The following is a 16,225-nucleotide window of genomic DNA, read 5'->3' on the forward strand; positions in this document are numbered from 1 at the left end:
AATCTTTTGCTTTTAGAAAATAAAATAAATAAATTATGAGAAAACAAGTAACTTCACTAAAAAAGATACAACATAAAAAGAAAAATACATGCGTTGGATGCAACCAAGAGCTAGAGCAATTGATCCAACATAATGCTCTGGTGCACCAGTTACATCATTAAGCAGTGATCGAGTCTAGTCAAAACAAATTATGGATCATGAGATTTTTAACACATTCTAAAATGAAATAAATAACAATATCAAAATTTTACCAATCTGGCAGTAAACATATCATTTCCAAGGTGAGCTAGAAGCCCTAGCCCTTCTGATGATGCTCTTCGTTGTGATTCACAGGTTGGCCCTTTCCTATGCATTTCACTAATCACAACCCATAAACTGTCATATAGATTCCACCATGATTCATCCAACTTTTCAATTTGATAAGATACAGATTGCTTGTGAGTCAAAAAAAAGTTACCTGATTGAGGGCAATAGACTTCTGTAGAAGAATCAGCTTAGCTCTATATCTTCACTGTGGCATTTTGTCGAACACCTTCTGTGCAGTAACAAAATGAAAATCTTGCCATCAAAAATTCCATGTATGGTTTTAAACCAGTCAAAATCCCGAAAAGAAAGAACAAAAATCAGATAACGAAAAATAGCTTTGCAAGAAAAGTTACCTTGTCTCAGTGTAGGAACCACCGCCACCCTCCTCTGTTAAAATTAAAAAGATAAGAACATGTTCAAAGGTGAAACAATGACAATATCTAGAACAACTGAAAGTGTTGAAGAGAGAAGAGATGGTTGCTGATTATCCGATGGTTGCTGATTATCCGACGGTGGCCACGTAACAATTTCCCAAATTGAACAATTTTACCATGTGGGAGAAAGGAGAATCCTCTGCTAGGCGTGAATATTGACTGCTAGGCATGAATATCTACTGCTAGGGCCGACGAACGCACCTGGCCAGCCGATCTCTTTTTCGTCGATTCTGATTTCCTTTTCTTCGATTGAACATCACAAAACCAACACGGGACCAACAGTTTTTCCTTCCTCCCAACCCCGGAAGACGTGGAATCGATGCCCTCTATTTTTGGAAGTCAGATCGATGGATACTCGTCCTTGTTAGATTTTTTTTAGGCTTCAAAATTGATAGATTTTTTTCTCGATTCTTTCAAGTTTGAATCAGAAAATGAGAAAGAGTTAGGGAAATCAAGAGTGCAATGCTCGTCCTTGTTAGGTTGAAGATGAAAGATAGATAGAAGATAGAAAAAAAAGGCGGGTTTTCAAAATTTTGGGGATTTCATTTCCCCCCTTGTCTACTAAAAGCGCGTTTCATTAAAATTATAAAGCGACAGGTACAGACGACGCGCGTTTAAGATAAAGCGCCCTCCGTGTTTTTAATTTTTTTTCTCGAGACACTAAATTAAGGGCACGCAATAAAGCGTGACGTAAATCCTTAAATTTTTTTGGAGAGATGACACTATTTTAAGGGCACGTCCTTTTGCGTATCGTTAATTATCGCGTGTCGTAAAAAGCGCGTCACTAAAGGTCTTTTTTCTAGTAGTGACCCGATCTGAAAAGAAGTGAAGAAAACTCAAATGATGATTTATAAGGGATAAGTGTTTGGAGTAGTTAATCCTGATTTACTTGTATATGGGCTTGACCTTTTAGTTGCTATGGTTTAGAGTTATAAATAATCGAAGTTAGAGATTCCAATGTAATCATTTTTGAATCAGTCAAGTAATAGAAGGGTTTTCGGTTCCTGCCCATGGACGAAGATCATCCTTATGTCGTTTTATTGTTTTCTTTTGCCTTCAGTATAGTTTGCTTATAAGCTAATATAAAGATCTAGTTGTTACCTTGTAAACAGGTCCAAATCCCCCTTGACCAAGTTTATTTGCTAGCGAAAAATTGTCCGTAGCAGATAATATGGTTTTGAATTCAATGAAAGGTACATCGATTCCTTTTCTTTCTTCTGCACTCAATATCCCTGGATCTACCAAATATCTAACATTTCTTCCATTGTCTTGAAACTCAAGTTCAAAATTTTCTCGGTTCTCTTCTCTGCTTCCTGACTTAGCCACATACACAATATTAAATAAAGAACACCAAATACCCTTTGAGTTAAAAAGAAAACAAGCAAAGCATTTACCTTGTCTTTTCACCCTTCTATAGAATATAATGCCAATGCTGCAAAGAAATACAAGACCGCAAAACCCTGAAACGATTCCTGTGATGGAAAAGAATATATTTTTATATATATATATATATATATATATATATATATATATATATATATATATATTTGAATATTATATACAATGGAAGGATAAAAAGACAAGAAAACTGGAAGTTTGAATTAAACCAACTTAAGGTTACCTGCTACTAGCACTTTGGTACTGGTTTTTCCAGCATTGTTAGGAAGATCTGAGGAAGAAACTTTGATGTTGAGTGGAAATGTCCTACTATTAGCATCATCAGAAACAAATAGAAGTGATACATTATTCAGATTTTCACTGTTCCAAAGTCGACATATTTTCAAGATAAAACTATACGCATCACAACTGCAGTCATCCAAGCAAGATCTTCTGCACGCTGACTCATGCAATTTCGATTCCGGAGTTTCAGTTTCAAGAAATGTGGAAAGATAACTGACTGGGACATAACCTTCAATGAATCCAGGTTTTTCTTCCTTAATTCCACAATTGGATTCCGTTCTTCTCACACACTCACCAGAGAAATCACTCAGATTCCAATCATTCAGTGATTTAGGCACAAAAGCAGTCAAGCAACTACAAAAAGGTAATTCAGTTTGACTACAAGTCCCAAAAGGTCCACAAAAAGCATACACCTGACACTGTGATCTTGGTTGGGTCCAAAATAGATTCCACTGTTCCAGACTTTCCGAGTATATCTGCTGTTGAATCTGCCCAGAGACGTCCATAACTAATCTTGAAATAATTGAGGGATCATATAAAGAATATGTAAAATAACTCTCGTTTTCATTGTCAACGTAGCTGAAGTTATAGATATAATTCAATCTCATTTCGGGTACAGCGCTAAAGATTCTACCATTCCAAGATCCACTAGTCCAATACTCTACACTTCTATTCCATTTAATCACATACTGTTTCTCATCTTGGTCAAACTCTAAAGAAAAGGGACCCATTGAAGGATCTTCTGTACTTTTCCATGAAGTGATAATCTGCTTTGTGTTTGTTCGCTTGTTGTATCCAAACTTGCCACCAGGCAAGAAAGTATTGGTTGGATGATCAAAACTTTGCCAAATTGGTGTGATTGAACTTGAAGTTGAACTTGAATTATATCTCAAAACTAAATTACCATCATCAAGAAGAACTACTGATAATGCAGATGTTGTGGGTGTAGGTGTAGGGGTTATATTTGTAGACCAAATTTGGGTGTTTGACTCATCTAAGATCACTAAGTTACCATTGACAATTTGTAATTTAGAAGAGAATGCATCGGAGATGGGTGTCTCTCTATTTGCTACCCAGACTATGGTACTTGTTTGGACTTTCTTGTACCAAATTCCTATGTAATAGTTGGGAGACTGACCTGGTTTAAAGAAACCCAATTCAAAATTTTCTGCAGGAGAGACAAGGGTCTGGTTCCCAGTGAGAGATTGATTCACAGCTAAAATATTTTAATTAGTTACTGATGACAGAGAAGGAATGGAAAACAAATACAAAAAGAAAAAGATAAAGAAATGATCAGAAGCTTTTACAATCATGCTGCTTATAAAATGATGATCAGCTTCTTGATATTTTGATTCCCACAAATTATGAACACCACACTTTGACAACCATTCAAAAAACATAACAAGGTAAGAAAATATATCAACTACTAATCACCGAAAATTCAACAATAGAATTGTCAATTTCAGTCTCCCCATTTTATTTCGTTGACCCAGTCAAAACTGAACCTTTACATTTTTCCACCACTACAGGAATAATCGGCATTAGCGGCGACAGCCACCTTTAGCAGCGACACATAATTTTCGCGTTATGTGTCGCCGCTAATGCCCATCGACCCCGATCCGCGTCGAAATATGAGGTGAAACCTTAACCGTTGATTTTGTCCCTAATCCAACGACTGAAAATCGATAATGTACATACCAATAGCGGCGACACCAATAGCGGCGACGGTGTCGCCGCTAATACTCGAAAATTTTGACCGCCAAAGTTCCCCCCCCCCCCCCCCCCAAAGATGTCGCGGATAATACTCAAAAAATTTGACCATCAAAATTCCCCCCAAAGGTGTCGCCGCTAATACTCTATATGTCGCCGTTAATACTCAACGTGTCGCCGCTAAAAGGCGTCACCGCTAATGCCCTTCGCAGATATAACCCCCTTCAGCTCCTTCTTCCTCCTTCAACTCCTTCTTCCCCCTTCTCTTTTCTATGAACTCATTTATATGTAGAATTTGTCTTTTGTATATGTATGTATTTGTGTATTAGTATATATATATATATATATATATATATATATATATATATATATATATATATGAGTGTTTTTATATGTGTATTATGTATGTATTTGTGTATTAGTATGTGTATCATGTATGTATATGTTTTTGTATGTGTATTGTGTATGTATGGATGTGTTTTTGGTTATATGTTTTTATAAAGTTTTTATAATTTATAACAATTTTTATAATCTTATAAGGTTTGTTTTGTATATGGAAAGAATGTTTAAAAAAAAAACTAAAAAAAAGGGAAAACTACAATTAGCGGCGACACTTTTAGTGGCGACAGAAAGTATTAGTGGCGACATGGTATTAGCGGTGACGGTAAGCATTAGCAGCGATAAATTGGGTATTAGCGACGAACCAACAGCGGCGACCCTTTAGCGGCGACAATCGGGACCAATAAAGTTTCCAAAGCATTCAAAAAATCCCAATCATTGTTTGCCTGTTCAAAAAAACCCAACGAATTTAACTTTTTGTTTGAAAAGTCCAACAAAGTTCCAAACCGTTTAAAAAATCTCAATTTTGTTTTGTTTATGTTCATTGGGGTTTTTTTTGAACAGTCAAAACATGATTGGAGTTTTTTAAAAGTTTTGTAAACTTTGTTGGTCTAACAAGTCATTTCCCCGATACGGTAAGAAGCCAGGTCATTTATTTTTCTTATTTGACTTTCAGGAAAGTGTAACTTAGTTGAGCTTTTTAGACAAAATGTTAAGTTTGTTGGGTTTTTTAGACAGACAAAACATGATTGAGGTTTTTTAAACAGTTTGAAAACTTCGTTGGACTTGTAAATCATTTTCCCTATGTTTGGAAAACGTTACACAGGTGATGAGTTTCAAAATTCTGTTAAGAATAGGGATTAAATACTTCTGAAATGACTTTACATTTTTTATTTTCTTTAATTTATTGGCATTAATAAATATCGCAGGGACCATTTCTGTAAAAATCTAATATACCCTTTGGCCATCAGCCATTCATCCCAATCAGTTCTTGCCTCTCCCGCTTTTGACACTCCATCATCGCCATCTTAGTCGCCAGCAACCACAACCTCTAACCCCCGCCGCCACTCCTCCACCCCTGCACCACAACGCCACCGCCATCCCCACCCCTGCCACCCCCTTTTCCGCTACAGTCGGCAAAACAGGAGTCCAATTAATAATCAACTCAAACCTTACTGCATAGTTCATGACCTCTAAATCCGATCCAACCCCAAGAACTAAATCGATTCAAGGTTCCATATTGAAAACGAAGATGTGTGTTTCATAAATTTCATCAAACCACATGATTGGTTGGTGATGATGGATGAGAATGGAATCGATTTGGAGTCGAAGGAAATGGCATACTTGATTAGGGATGCTAAAAACAAAGGAAGTGGTTCAAGAATGGTGTTTTGCATCAAAAGGGAAAACGTTTCCTGCAGCAGAACGCCACCACCATCCCTACCCTGCTGCCTCCTTTGGGTTTGAGGGGATTTTGATAATTGAGCCTAAAGGCTAATCAAGCATGATCATAGAATGTAGTGAATCATTCCATTACCCCTATCAACTCTGTTCCTAATATTTGTGATCAGGTGATTTCAAAGAAATTTCCAGACTTTCAAGGTATCTTTTTAATCTATGTCTGATTATTTGTCTTACTATGCATTGTAGTACAATATATGATTGGTCAAGCTTTTCAATTTTAGAGAATTTGTGTAATGAACTCGATACATTCAACTGAGTAAACATTACAGTGCTTATACAAAATGGGAATAACAATCTGTACATTTTACACCCTATACTAAACATAAGTTATAGAATGGTCCTCCAAGTATGGTTCTCATAGCTTCTTTGTTGTCTTCTGTGTTTATATTGCAAATATCCTCCCCTCAAGATGAACCTTGGTGATGTATATCATCAAGATTCATCTTGGAAAGAAGAAATTGAAACTGTGGATTGCATAAACCTTTTGTAAACAGATCTGCAAGTTGTCTAGTTGTAGAAATGTGTTGTGGCACTATGAATCCTGATTTGTACAGATCTCTAACAAGATGACAATCTATATCCAAGTGCTTTGTTCTTTCATGAAAGATGGGGTTCTCAGTAATATGAATAGCTGCTTTGTTGTCACACCATAGAGATATTGGAATTTTGAAGGAAACCTTTAAATCCCTTAGTATAAAACTAATCCATAACAACTCACAAACTGTGGCTGCTAAACTTCTATACTCAGCTTCACATGATGACCTAGAAACAGTCTTTTGTTTCTTGGTTTTCCATGACACTAAAGATTTACCTAAAAAGATACAATATCCTGTGAGCGATCTTCTAGTATCTTTGCAACTTGCCCAATCAGAATCACTATAAGCAGTGATATTCATTGGTGAAGATCCTTTTCCAAAAAATAATCCTTTTGAGGGACAGCTTTTTAGGTATTTCAAAACGTGTAATGCTGCTTTCCAATGCACATCAGTTGGTGAATGAAGAAATTGGCTTAATTGTTGCACAGCATAACTGATGTCAGGACGTGTGAAATTAAGATATAATAACCTCCCAATTAATCTTCTGTATTTTTTTGGGTCTTGCAAAAATTTTCCTTGATCTGCACAGAAACTAACATTCTTCATAACAGGGGTAGGAGCTGGTTTGACACCTGTGAGACCAACATCTGCCAGTATATCCATGACATATTTTCTCTGGTTAACATACAAACCTTTATCAGTCTTTAACAATTCAATTCCCAAGAAATAACTTGCTTCTCCCAAATCTTTGATTGTAAAAGCATCATGTAATTGTTCTTTCACTTGTTTAATCAATGCTTCATTTGGTCCTGTAATTAAAACATCATCTACATACACCACCAACGCCATGAAATCAGACCCTTCTCCTTTGACAAATAGACAATGATCATGTGCTGATTGTTTAAAACCAAAGCTTAAAATTTTGTTACAAAACTCAATGTGCCACTGCCTGCTTGCTTGTTTTAAACGATATAATGACTTATTCAGTTTGCAAACTTCACCTTCTTTTGCTTTATGGTAACCTTGTGGTGGGATTAAGTAAACTTCTTCTTCCAAATAACCATGTAAAAATGCGTTGTTGATATCAAGTTGATGAAGAAACCAATTATTTGAAGCTGACAAAGAGAGTAATATCCTAACAGTGACTACCTTTGCAACCGGTGAAAAACTATTAAGATAATCTATACCATAAGTCTGATTATATCCTTTTGCAACTAAACGTGCCATGAATCTCTCAATTGTGCCATCAGATTTCAACTTGACCTTATAAACCCATTTTGAACCTATTGGTTTCTTATTTTGTGGCAGGGGCATAATGGTCCAAGTGTTATTATCTTCCAAAGCTTGTAGTTCTTTATTTATAGCAGCAATCCAGTCAATATCTTGACAAGCTTGTTCATAGGATGTTGGTTCATTGAGTTTAGAAACAGATGCCAAAAAACATTTGTGTTCTTCTGTAAGAACAGAAGATTCAAGATAAGGGTATGTAGGAGGACAATGTGGTGATTTAAGGATTTTTGAAGGTTTTGAAGTAGAAAAATTATCATCATTGGAAATGTGATTGCAATGCATCACATAATCATTGAACCAAGCAGGAGGTTTGGTATGTCTAGTACTTGCTCTTATATTTGGGTAAACAGGGACATTTTGGTCATTTTGAGGTTCAACAGGTGATCCGGGTGAATTTGATGAACTATTAGTTTCTGAATGGCCGTGGTATTCTTGTTCTGTTTCTAGATCTATATCATCTGAGTTGTAACTCTCAGATGGTATAAAATCATCCAGATTAACTTGAAATTCATTGGTTCAGTAGAAACATTTGGTATTGATTCATTTTGAGGGTTTGTCATTGGAATGGAATTTGTTGTGGGAACTTGTTTTTGGAAGGGAAATATAGACTCATAAAAGACCACATCTCTTGACATTATGACCTTTTTGCCTCCGGATCATACAGTTTATATGCTTTCTGCCCCGGATTATAACCTATAAAGCAACACATGATGGCTCTTGGTGCAAATTTGTTTTTATGTGGTATAACATTTGTAGCAAAACATAAACATCCAAATATCTTCAAGTTAGAATAAGAAGACTCCTTTTTATGAAGATAAATGAATGGTGTTTTCCATTCTAAAATAGGAGTTGGTAGAACATTAATGATGTAGGTTGCCATCAGAATTGCTTGTCCCCAAAACATAATAGGTAATTTTGACTGAGACATCAATGTCCTTGCAATCTGTAATAGTTGCTGATGCTCTCTTTCGACCCTTCCATTTTGTTGTGGTGAATAAGAAAGTGTTTTCTGATGAATAACTCCCAATTTTGAGAAAAGATTCAAACAGTTTTGGTTAACAAACTCACTTCTATTATCAGTTCTTATAACCTTTACAATTGTCTTGAACTGATTAGTAACATAGGCAAAGAAATGAGATAATGTTTGAAACACTTGAGTTTTATCATTCAACAAGAATGTCCAAACAGACATTGAATGATTATCCACAATAGTTAAAAAATAAGAAGCAGCTGACACGGTTTTTGATCTATATAGACCCCATAGATCAACATGGACTATATAAAAAATCTCATTAGCATGAGATTTACTGTTTGGAAATGGAAGTCTCTTTTGTTTTGGCATGTGACAAGGAACACATGGAGTTAATTCATTTTCATGTTTTGAAGGAATGAAGTTTAAATGTTGTAACACAAATTTTGAAGAATGCCCAAGTCTCTTATGCCAGATTGAAAAAGAGTCCTTATTTATGCTATCATCAACATTACATGAATGTGTAGCATTACAAGATTTATCATAAACAATTGTATGAACATTTCTGGCTCTATCTATCAAACAATTACTATCAAGAATATAAAGTTTTCCTGAAACTTTTCCTTTAGCCACCACTTCCTTTGTCTCAAGATCCTGCAAAACACAATGTGTTGAGTAAAACTTAAACATAATGCGTGCAGTTAATGCCATACATCTAACAGAGAGAAGATTGCATTTGAAATCAGGTACATGAAGAACATTGTCCAAAACCAACTTAGGACTTAATTTTATGACACCTGTATGAGTATTGGACTTGATTGACCCATCAGGTAGAAATATAAGTGTGTAACTAGTTACTTGAGTTGATCTTGTCATAGAGGATAAATGCAAACACATGTGAGCAGTTGCTCTAGTATCTAGGATCCCCACATTCTGATCGAACTTATCACTCTTTAATGAATTCAACAAAGAGATTCATACCTGCAAAATCTCCAAAGTGAGAGAAATTTGCAAAGTGAGAATCTATCTTCTGATATTGACTTGCCTTCATGAATTGACTGAATTGTTGGAAAAGAGCATTCATAGAATCTGCATTGTCTTGTGTGGAATCATTATTGTCAAATAGAGGATTATTATCATGTTGATTGGTATTTTCCATATGAGCAGCATTGATGTTTCCCTTTTTCTTCTCTTTCAAATCCTTATACCAATACGGATAACCATTCAGTTTGAAGCATGTATCTCTTGTATGTCCATTTACTTTGCAAAAATTACAGTATCTATCATTATTGTTCTTGTTCTTGGAATAAACTTTGGGTTTATAAGAAAATTGCCTTTTATCACCGGTATTTTGTGCAGAAGGTTTAACAAACATAGTAGATTCTGTAGGAATAGAGAAATTAATCTGGACTTCTTTCTGTTTTTCAACACTCAAGGCCATGGAGTAAACCTTGTGCACAGAAGGTAAAGGATCAAGGACCAAAATCTGGTTTCTCAGATTTTCAAAATTATCATTTAGTCCCATAAGGAACTGCATAAGTCGAGTAGAAGCAGCAAAATCTGATATGGCTTTTGCAGATCCACAATTGCACATAGGCAACTGCATAAGACAACTCAACTGATTCCATAGTTGTTTGAGTTTGGTATAGTATTTAGAAACAGAGGAATCACCTTGGTTAATTGAGGCGATTTGTCTTTGAAGCTGATAGATGAGAGGTCCATTGTTTTCTGAGAAATGTTCTTCAAGTTCGTTCCAGAGTTCACGAGTAGTAGTAGCAAAAATAAAAGCTCCAACAATTTCTTTAATAATCGCGTTTAGAAGCCACGATCGAACCATACAGTCATTGCTGGTCCAGTCATCAAGATCGCTACCTTCAACCTCTAGTTTCTTCGAGGTTCCATCAATAAAACCGAGTTTCTTCTTTGCTCCTAAAGCAATTTGAATCGAATACTTCCATTGCATATAATTTCGCTTCCAGTAAGATGCGAAGATACCAAAAACATGTTTGGATCATTGTTTTTAGGGTTAGGTGTGAAATTTGGTGTAGAATTAGGTGTAAAATTGATCGAAGAAGTCGAATTATCGCCCGGAATAGAATCCATCATCTCACAAAAATGGATCTGAATGCTCTGATACCATTTCAATTTTAGAGAGACAGAATTTGTGTAATGAACTCGAAGCATTCAACTGAGTAAACATTACAGTGCTTATACAAAATGGGAATAACAATCTGTACATTTTACATCCTATACTAAACATAAGTTACAGAATGGTCCTCCAAGTATGGTTCTCATAGCTTCTTTGTTGTCTTCTGTGTTTATATTGCAAATAAAGCTTTAGGCTGTAGCAACTCATCTATGCAGGGGGGTTTCTTTTCAGATACGAAATCCAACATTTGAAGAGTATCATATCTAGCTACTAATCTTATTCTATGCAAGAAAACCTTCTCATACGCATCATGTTTAACATAATACTTTGCCCTTTTTTAGGAAATTCGATACATGTAGTTGGAGACGAGCATTGTTAATGTAAACAGGGTGAATTGTATAAAGCTTAAAGATGTTCTTTGTAGGTCATGAAGCCATTTAATCTATTTTGATGCTCCTTTCGTCTTGAAATTGTTTTTTCTATGGTAAACTTTGAGGGTGCTATTATATATAATTAAATCCAACTCTTATTTACATTAATTTTTTTTTTAGTTTGAATTTGAATATGTTTTTTATTATATAAAACAAAAATTGAAAAAGATTCCACTTTTTCTATCGGCCTTCTTCTTGAGTAACGGTCAATTGATTAATCTCTGATTTACTCGAAGTCGATGGCAACCGATCGATACTTCTTTTTGACACAAAAGCTGGTTCTTTTGGGTCTGGGAGGCTCTCAATATCCATCCCCAACATTAAAACCACATTTACCATTGTTGGTCGATCTCTAGGGTCTTCTTGTATGCACAAAAGTCCGACAATCATACATCTCAACACTTCAATGGAATTGCATGTTTCCACTAATGCCAGATCCACTAATTCCAATGGCCTTTTCGATTTCCACAAACCCCATGCCTGAAATGTATCCAAAATTAGTTTTAAAAAGAAAATGAAATGTTGAAACAAGATGAGGGTTTAAGAAAACTCACATAGGATATAAGGCTAAAGGCTTCTTGATTGTGATAATAACCCGTGTTTCTTTTCCCACTTATAATCTCAAGTATTACTACCCCAAAGCTAAAAACATCGGATTTTACCGAGAAAAATCCGTCTAGCGCGTATTCGGGAGACATATAGCCGCTGTATAATAGAAACTCATCAAAACCCAACTAACATTATAATAATTTTTTTTGGTTATCTAAACTAACAATATTGAATCAAAATCATTAAATTCTTTTAGAAAAATATTTGTGTTATTAGAAATTGCTTAATGAAATGGGTTATATACAAATTTTATTCTATTCTATGATCGAATGGAAAAAGAACGATTAAGAAATGAAAATTAAAGAATTGGAAGAATTTCATTCCTACACGAATGGCTTATTCTTTCCATTCCATTATACAAAATGAACATTATCTTCATTCCTTCTCTGATTCCATCATACCACAAACACTACCTAGAATTACATAAAATTTGTTATTAGATTTGAACATAGGATTTAGATTAGTACTTACTAGGTTCCAACAACTCTAGTGGTATTATCTTCGGTTTCTTGGCCTTTAACTATCTTTGCCAAGCCAAAGTCTGAAATCTTGGGATTCATATCTTCATCTAATAACACATTACTTGCTTTCAAATCTCTATGAATAATCCTCAACCGTGAATCTTGGTGAAGATACAAAAGTCCTCGAGCAATCCCCATGATGACATCAAACCGTAAATCCCAATCAAGACACACAGAAAGCGTCCTATCTGCCAAAAATCCCATCAAATCCCGGGATTTTAGATTTTAGAGTTAAAGTTGTTCACAAAATGGAAAAAGAAATTGAGAATTATGTGAAACTAACCAAAGATGAAACGGTCCAAGCTTTTATTATGCATGTATTCATAGAGTAGTATCATTTCATGATCCTTCATGCTGTACCCTAAGAGCCTAACAAGATTACGATGTTGAAGTTTCCCAATTAACAACACTTCGTTTTTGAACTCCTTGAGCCCTTGTCCAGATTGGCTCGCCAACCTTTTCACTGCTACTTCACCTAATCCAGGAAGTATTCCCTAAAAGAATTACCAACAACATATGATTAACCCCCAAAATCTATTTTATTCATAATTAATTTCCCATGTACAGTGAGAGCAACCTTTTACCAATTTAAACATCAAACATTATTCTCGATTCCCATAAAAGTTGCAAACAATTACAAGATATTGATTTGGATTTATAAGATTCATTTAGTTTATGTATTATTGGACCAGTTGTGTTGTAATAAAAGTGTGTTTGGCAAAAGCAGTTGTATGCTGTATCTTTTATTTGTGCAAAAATATTAGGCAAAAATAGTAGTTACCTTTTAAAAATGTAAAATTAGATAAAACACAAAAGCTAAATGCTCTGAAGTCCGAAAAAGTACTTGAATTAGCTTTTGGATCATAAGTTTTTTGTTTAAAATAAAAGTTTACACTCCTACCGTGGAACTAAACTTTTTTACTTATTATTATTTTTTTTCAGTTTTTTCTTAAAAACTAAAAGCTAAAAGCTTTCAAAAGGTCCGTGTCAAACGCACCTAAGTCCAACAGATTTAGGAATCCCTTCCTTCAATCAAAGATCAAATACGATTGTAGACAACACAATAGTCTTCCAAAATAGCTTCTAGTACCTTTTATAAATATGGTATTATGTTCTATGGAAGATATAGAAGAAAAATATGGGATCAACAAAAAGGTCTTTGGCTCCCTGTTTACTTTATCAAAACAGAGAGCTAGATTTAGCTCAGCATCAATGGCTATTCTTGATAACCCGACATCAAGTTTCAAACTATGTGTCTATTGAAGATCTAGACTTTCAATCAAACACCCTATATAAAAGTCAAAAGACATACAAGGAAAAGTACAATTTGACAACAGGATATGAGTATAGTTTGCTAATAAAGCTAAATTCTAGACTTGTTACCTTGTAAACAGGCCCAAATCCCCCTTGTCCAAGTTTATTTGCTAGAGAAAAATAGTCGGTGGCAGATAAAATGGTTTTGAATTCAATGAAAGGTACATCAATTCCTTTTCTATCTTCTGCACTCAATATCCCTGGATCTACCAAATATCTAACATTTCTTCCATTTTCTTGAAACTCACGTTCAAAATTTTCCCCATTATCTCTGCTTCCTGATTAAGTCACATACACTAATTAACATTAAATAAAGAAGACAAAATATCCTTTTATTTAAAAAGGAAAGAAGCAAAGCATTTATACCTTTTCTTTTCAATCTTCTGTAGAATATAATGCCAATGCTGCAAAGAAACACAAGACCACAAAACCCTGAAACGATTCCTGTGATTGAAAAGAAAGATTGTATACATTACATGGGTTAAAAGGACAATAAAATGGGAGATTAAGATTAAACCAGCTTAAAATTACCTACTACTAGCACTTTGGTCTTGATTTTTGTACTACTGTTCGGAAGATCTGATGAAGAAACTTTAATGTTGACTGGAAATGTCCTACTATTAACATCATCAGAAACAAATAGAAGTGATACATTATTCAGATTTTCACTGTTCCAAAGTCGACATATTTTCAAGATAAAACTATACGCATCACAACTGCAGTCCTCCAAGCAAGATCTTCTGCATGCTGACTCACCCATTTCCGATTCCGGAGTTTCAGTTTCAAGAAATGTGGAAAGATAATTGACTGGGACATAACCTTGAATAAACCCAGGTTTTTCTTCCTTAATTCCACAATCGAATTCCGTTCTTCTCACACACCCACCAGAGAAATCACTCAGATTCCAATCATTCAGTGATTTAGGCACAAAAGCAGTCAAACAACTACAAAAAGGTAATTCGGTTTGACTACAAGTCCCAAAAGGTCCACAAAAAGCATACACCTGACACTGTGATCTAGGTTGAGTCCAAAACAGATTCCATTGGTCGAGACTTTCCAAGTATGTCTGCTGTTGAATCTGCCCAGAGACATCCATAATCAATCTTGAAATATATGATGGATTATATAAAGAATATGTAAAATAACTCTCGTTTTCATTGTCAACGTAGCTGAAGTTATAGATATAATTCAATCTCATTTCGGGTAAAGAGCTAAAGATTCTACCATTCCAAGATCCACTTGCCCAATACTCTACACTTCTATTCCATTTGATCACATACTGTTTCTCATCTTGGTCAACCTCTAAAGAAAAGGGACCCGTTGCAGGATCTTCTGTACTTTTCCAAGAAGTGATAATCTGCTTTGTGTTTTTTTGCTTGTTGTATCCAAACTTGCCACCAGGCAAGAAAGTATTGGTTGGATGATCGAAACTTTGCCAAATTGGTGTGATTGAAATTGAACTTGAATCATATCTCAAAACTAAATTACCATCATCAAGAAGAACTGCTGATGTTGTGGGTGTAGGTGTTGGGGTTATATTTGTTGACCAAATTTGGGTGTTTGACTCGTCTAAGAGCACTAAGTTACCATTTAGAATTTGTAATTTAGAAGAGAATATATTGGCGATGGGTGTATCTCTATTTGCTACCCAGACTATGGTTCTTGTTTTGACTTTCTTGTACCAAATTCCTATGTAATAGGTGGAAGACTCACCTGATTTAAAGAAACCCAATTCAAAAGTTTCAGCAAGAGAGATAAGGGTCTGGTTTCCAGAGAGAGATTGATTCACAGATAAAGTGTTAGCTCCAGATGAGAGAGAAGGAATGGATAACAAAAAGAAAAAGAAAAAGAAAAAGAGATGAGGAGCTATTAGAATCATGCTTTATTATGTTTAGCTTCTGCATATGTTGATTCCCAGAAATAATGAGCAGCATAATCAGACAAACTTAAAAGGCAAAACAAGTAGTCAACTGAGGACTTGAGAAAATTGATTATTATATGAGTAGAGCATAAATGAATCATTCAATAAGTCAATGCACACATCACATGGTGTTTTTTAAGGCTTTTATTATATATGTTTGTCATTTCGTCAATCAGAATGTCTCCATCTCCATCTTCAATTCATCATCACCGGTCTTTTAACAGAATTATTAAGGAAACAAAAGTTAATTATCAGCCAAATATATAAAAGTTATAACTAGATAATAAAATCAACCAAATACTAATTAAAGAAAATTTAACCTTATAGTTGTCATTTTCAATCTCTTCATTTTTTTTTGACCCAGTCTTAACATTCAATATTTTTCTCTTTATATCACTAAAACTTCATAAACATAACAATACAAATCATCTTACACAAAAAATAAATTATAAGGAATGGGATTAGGCTTTGTGAAACATCACTTTCGTTGCATTCCTCATTCAATTTCATATTTCCAACTGAATGTGTTGTGCAATAGGTTTTTTCAATTC

At 34.8% G+C, this 16,225-nt stretch overlaps 1 protein-coding gene across 1 annotated transcript; it reads right to left on the reverse strand.

Moving 5' to 3' along the window:
• Nucleotides 1-11,227: 11,227 nt before the first annotated feature.
• On the reverse strand, nucleotides 11,228-15,707 carry LOC111890093 (G-type lectin S-receptor-like serine/threonine-protein kinase At4g27290). Its single transcript, XM_023886246.3, has 7 exons — nucleotides 14,285-15,707; nucleotides 14,120-14,197; nucleotides 13,823-14,031; nucleotides 12,723-12,933; nucleotides 12,390-12,627; nucleotides 11,864-12,014; nucleotides 11,228-11,789 (listed from the first exon to the last, which is right to left on the reverse strand). Exons 1-7 carry the CDS (start codon nucleotides 15,630-15,632, stop codon nucleotides 11,490-11,492), a joined length of 2,535 nt encoding a protein of 844 aa, XP_023742014.1. The 5' UTR covers nucleotides 15,633-15,707; the 3' UTR covers nucleotides 11,228-11,489.
• Nucleotides 15,708-16,225: the final 518 nt, after the last annotated feature.

The sequence above is a fragment of the Lactuca sativa genome, chromosome 3, assembly GCF_002870075.4.
Source record: "Lactuca sativa cultivar Salinas chromosome 3, Lsat_Salinas_v11, whole genome shotgun sequence".
Classification (NCBI taxonomy): Eukaryota; Viridiplantae; Streptophyta; class Magnoliopsida; order Asterales; family Asteraceae; genus Lactuca; species Lactuca sativa.

Bases quoted from the DNA above. Each gene is read 5' to 3' on its own strand.
- LOC111890093 (XM_023886246.3), bottom strand. From the start codon at position 15,632: ATGATTCTAATAGCTCCTCATCTCTTTTTCTTTTTCTTTTTCTTTTTG. The intron at 12,628-12,722 runs GTTAGTTTCACA...GATTTTTGGCAG, and splicing joins CTTGGACCGTTTCATCTTTG to ATAGGACGCTTTCTGTGTGT. The intron at 12,015-12,389 runs GTAAGTACTAAT...TCTATTATACAG, and splicing joins ACTAGAGTTGTTGGAACCTA to CGGCTATATGTCTCCCGAAT.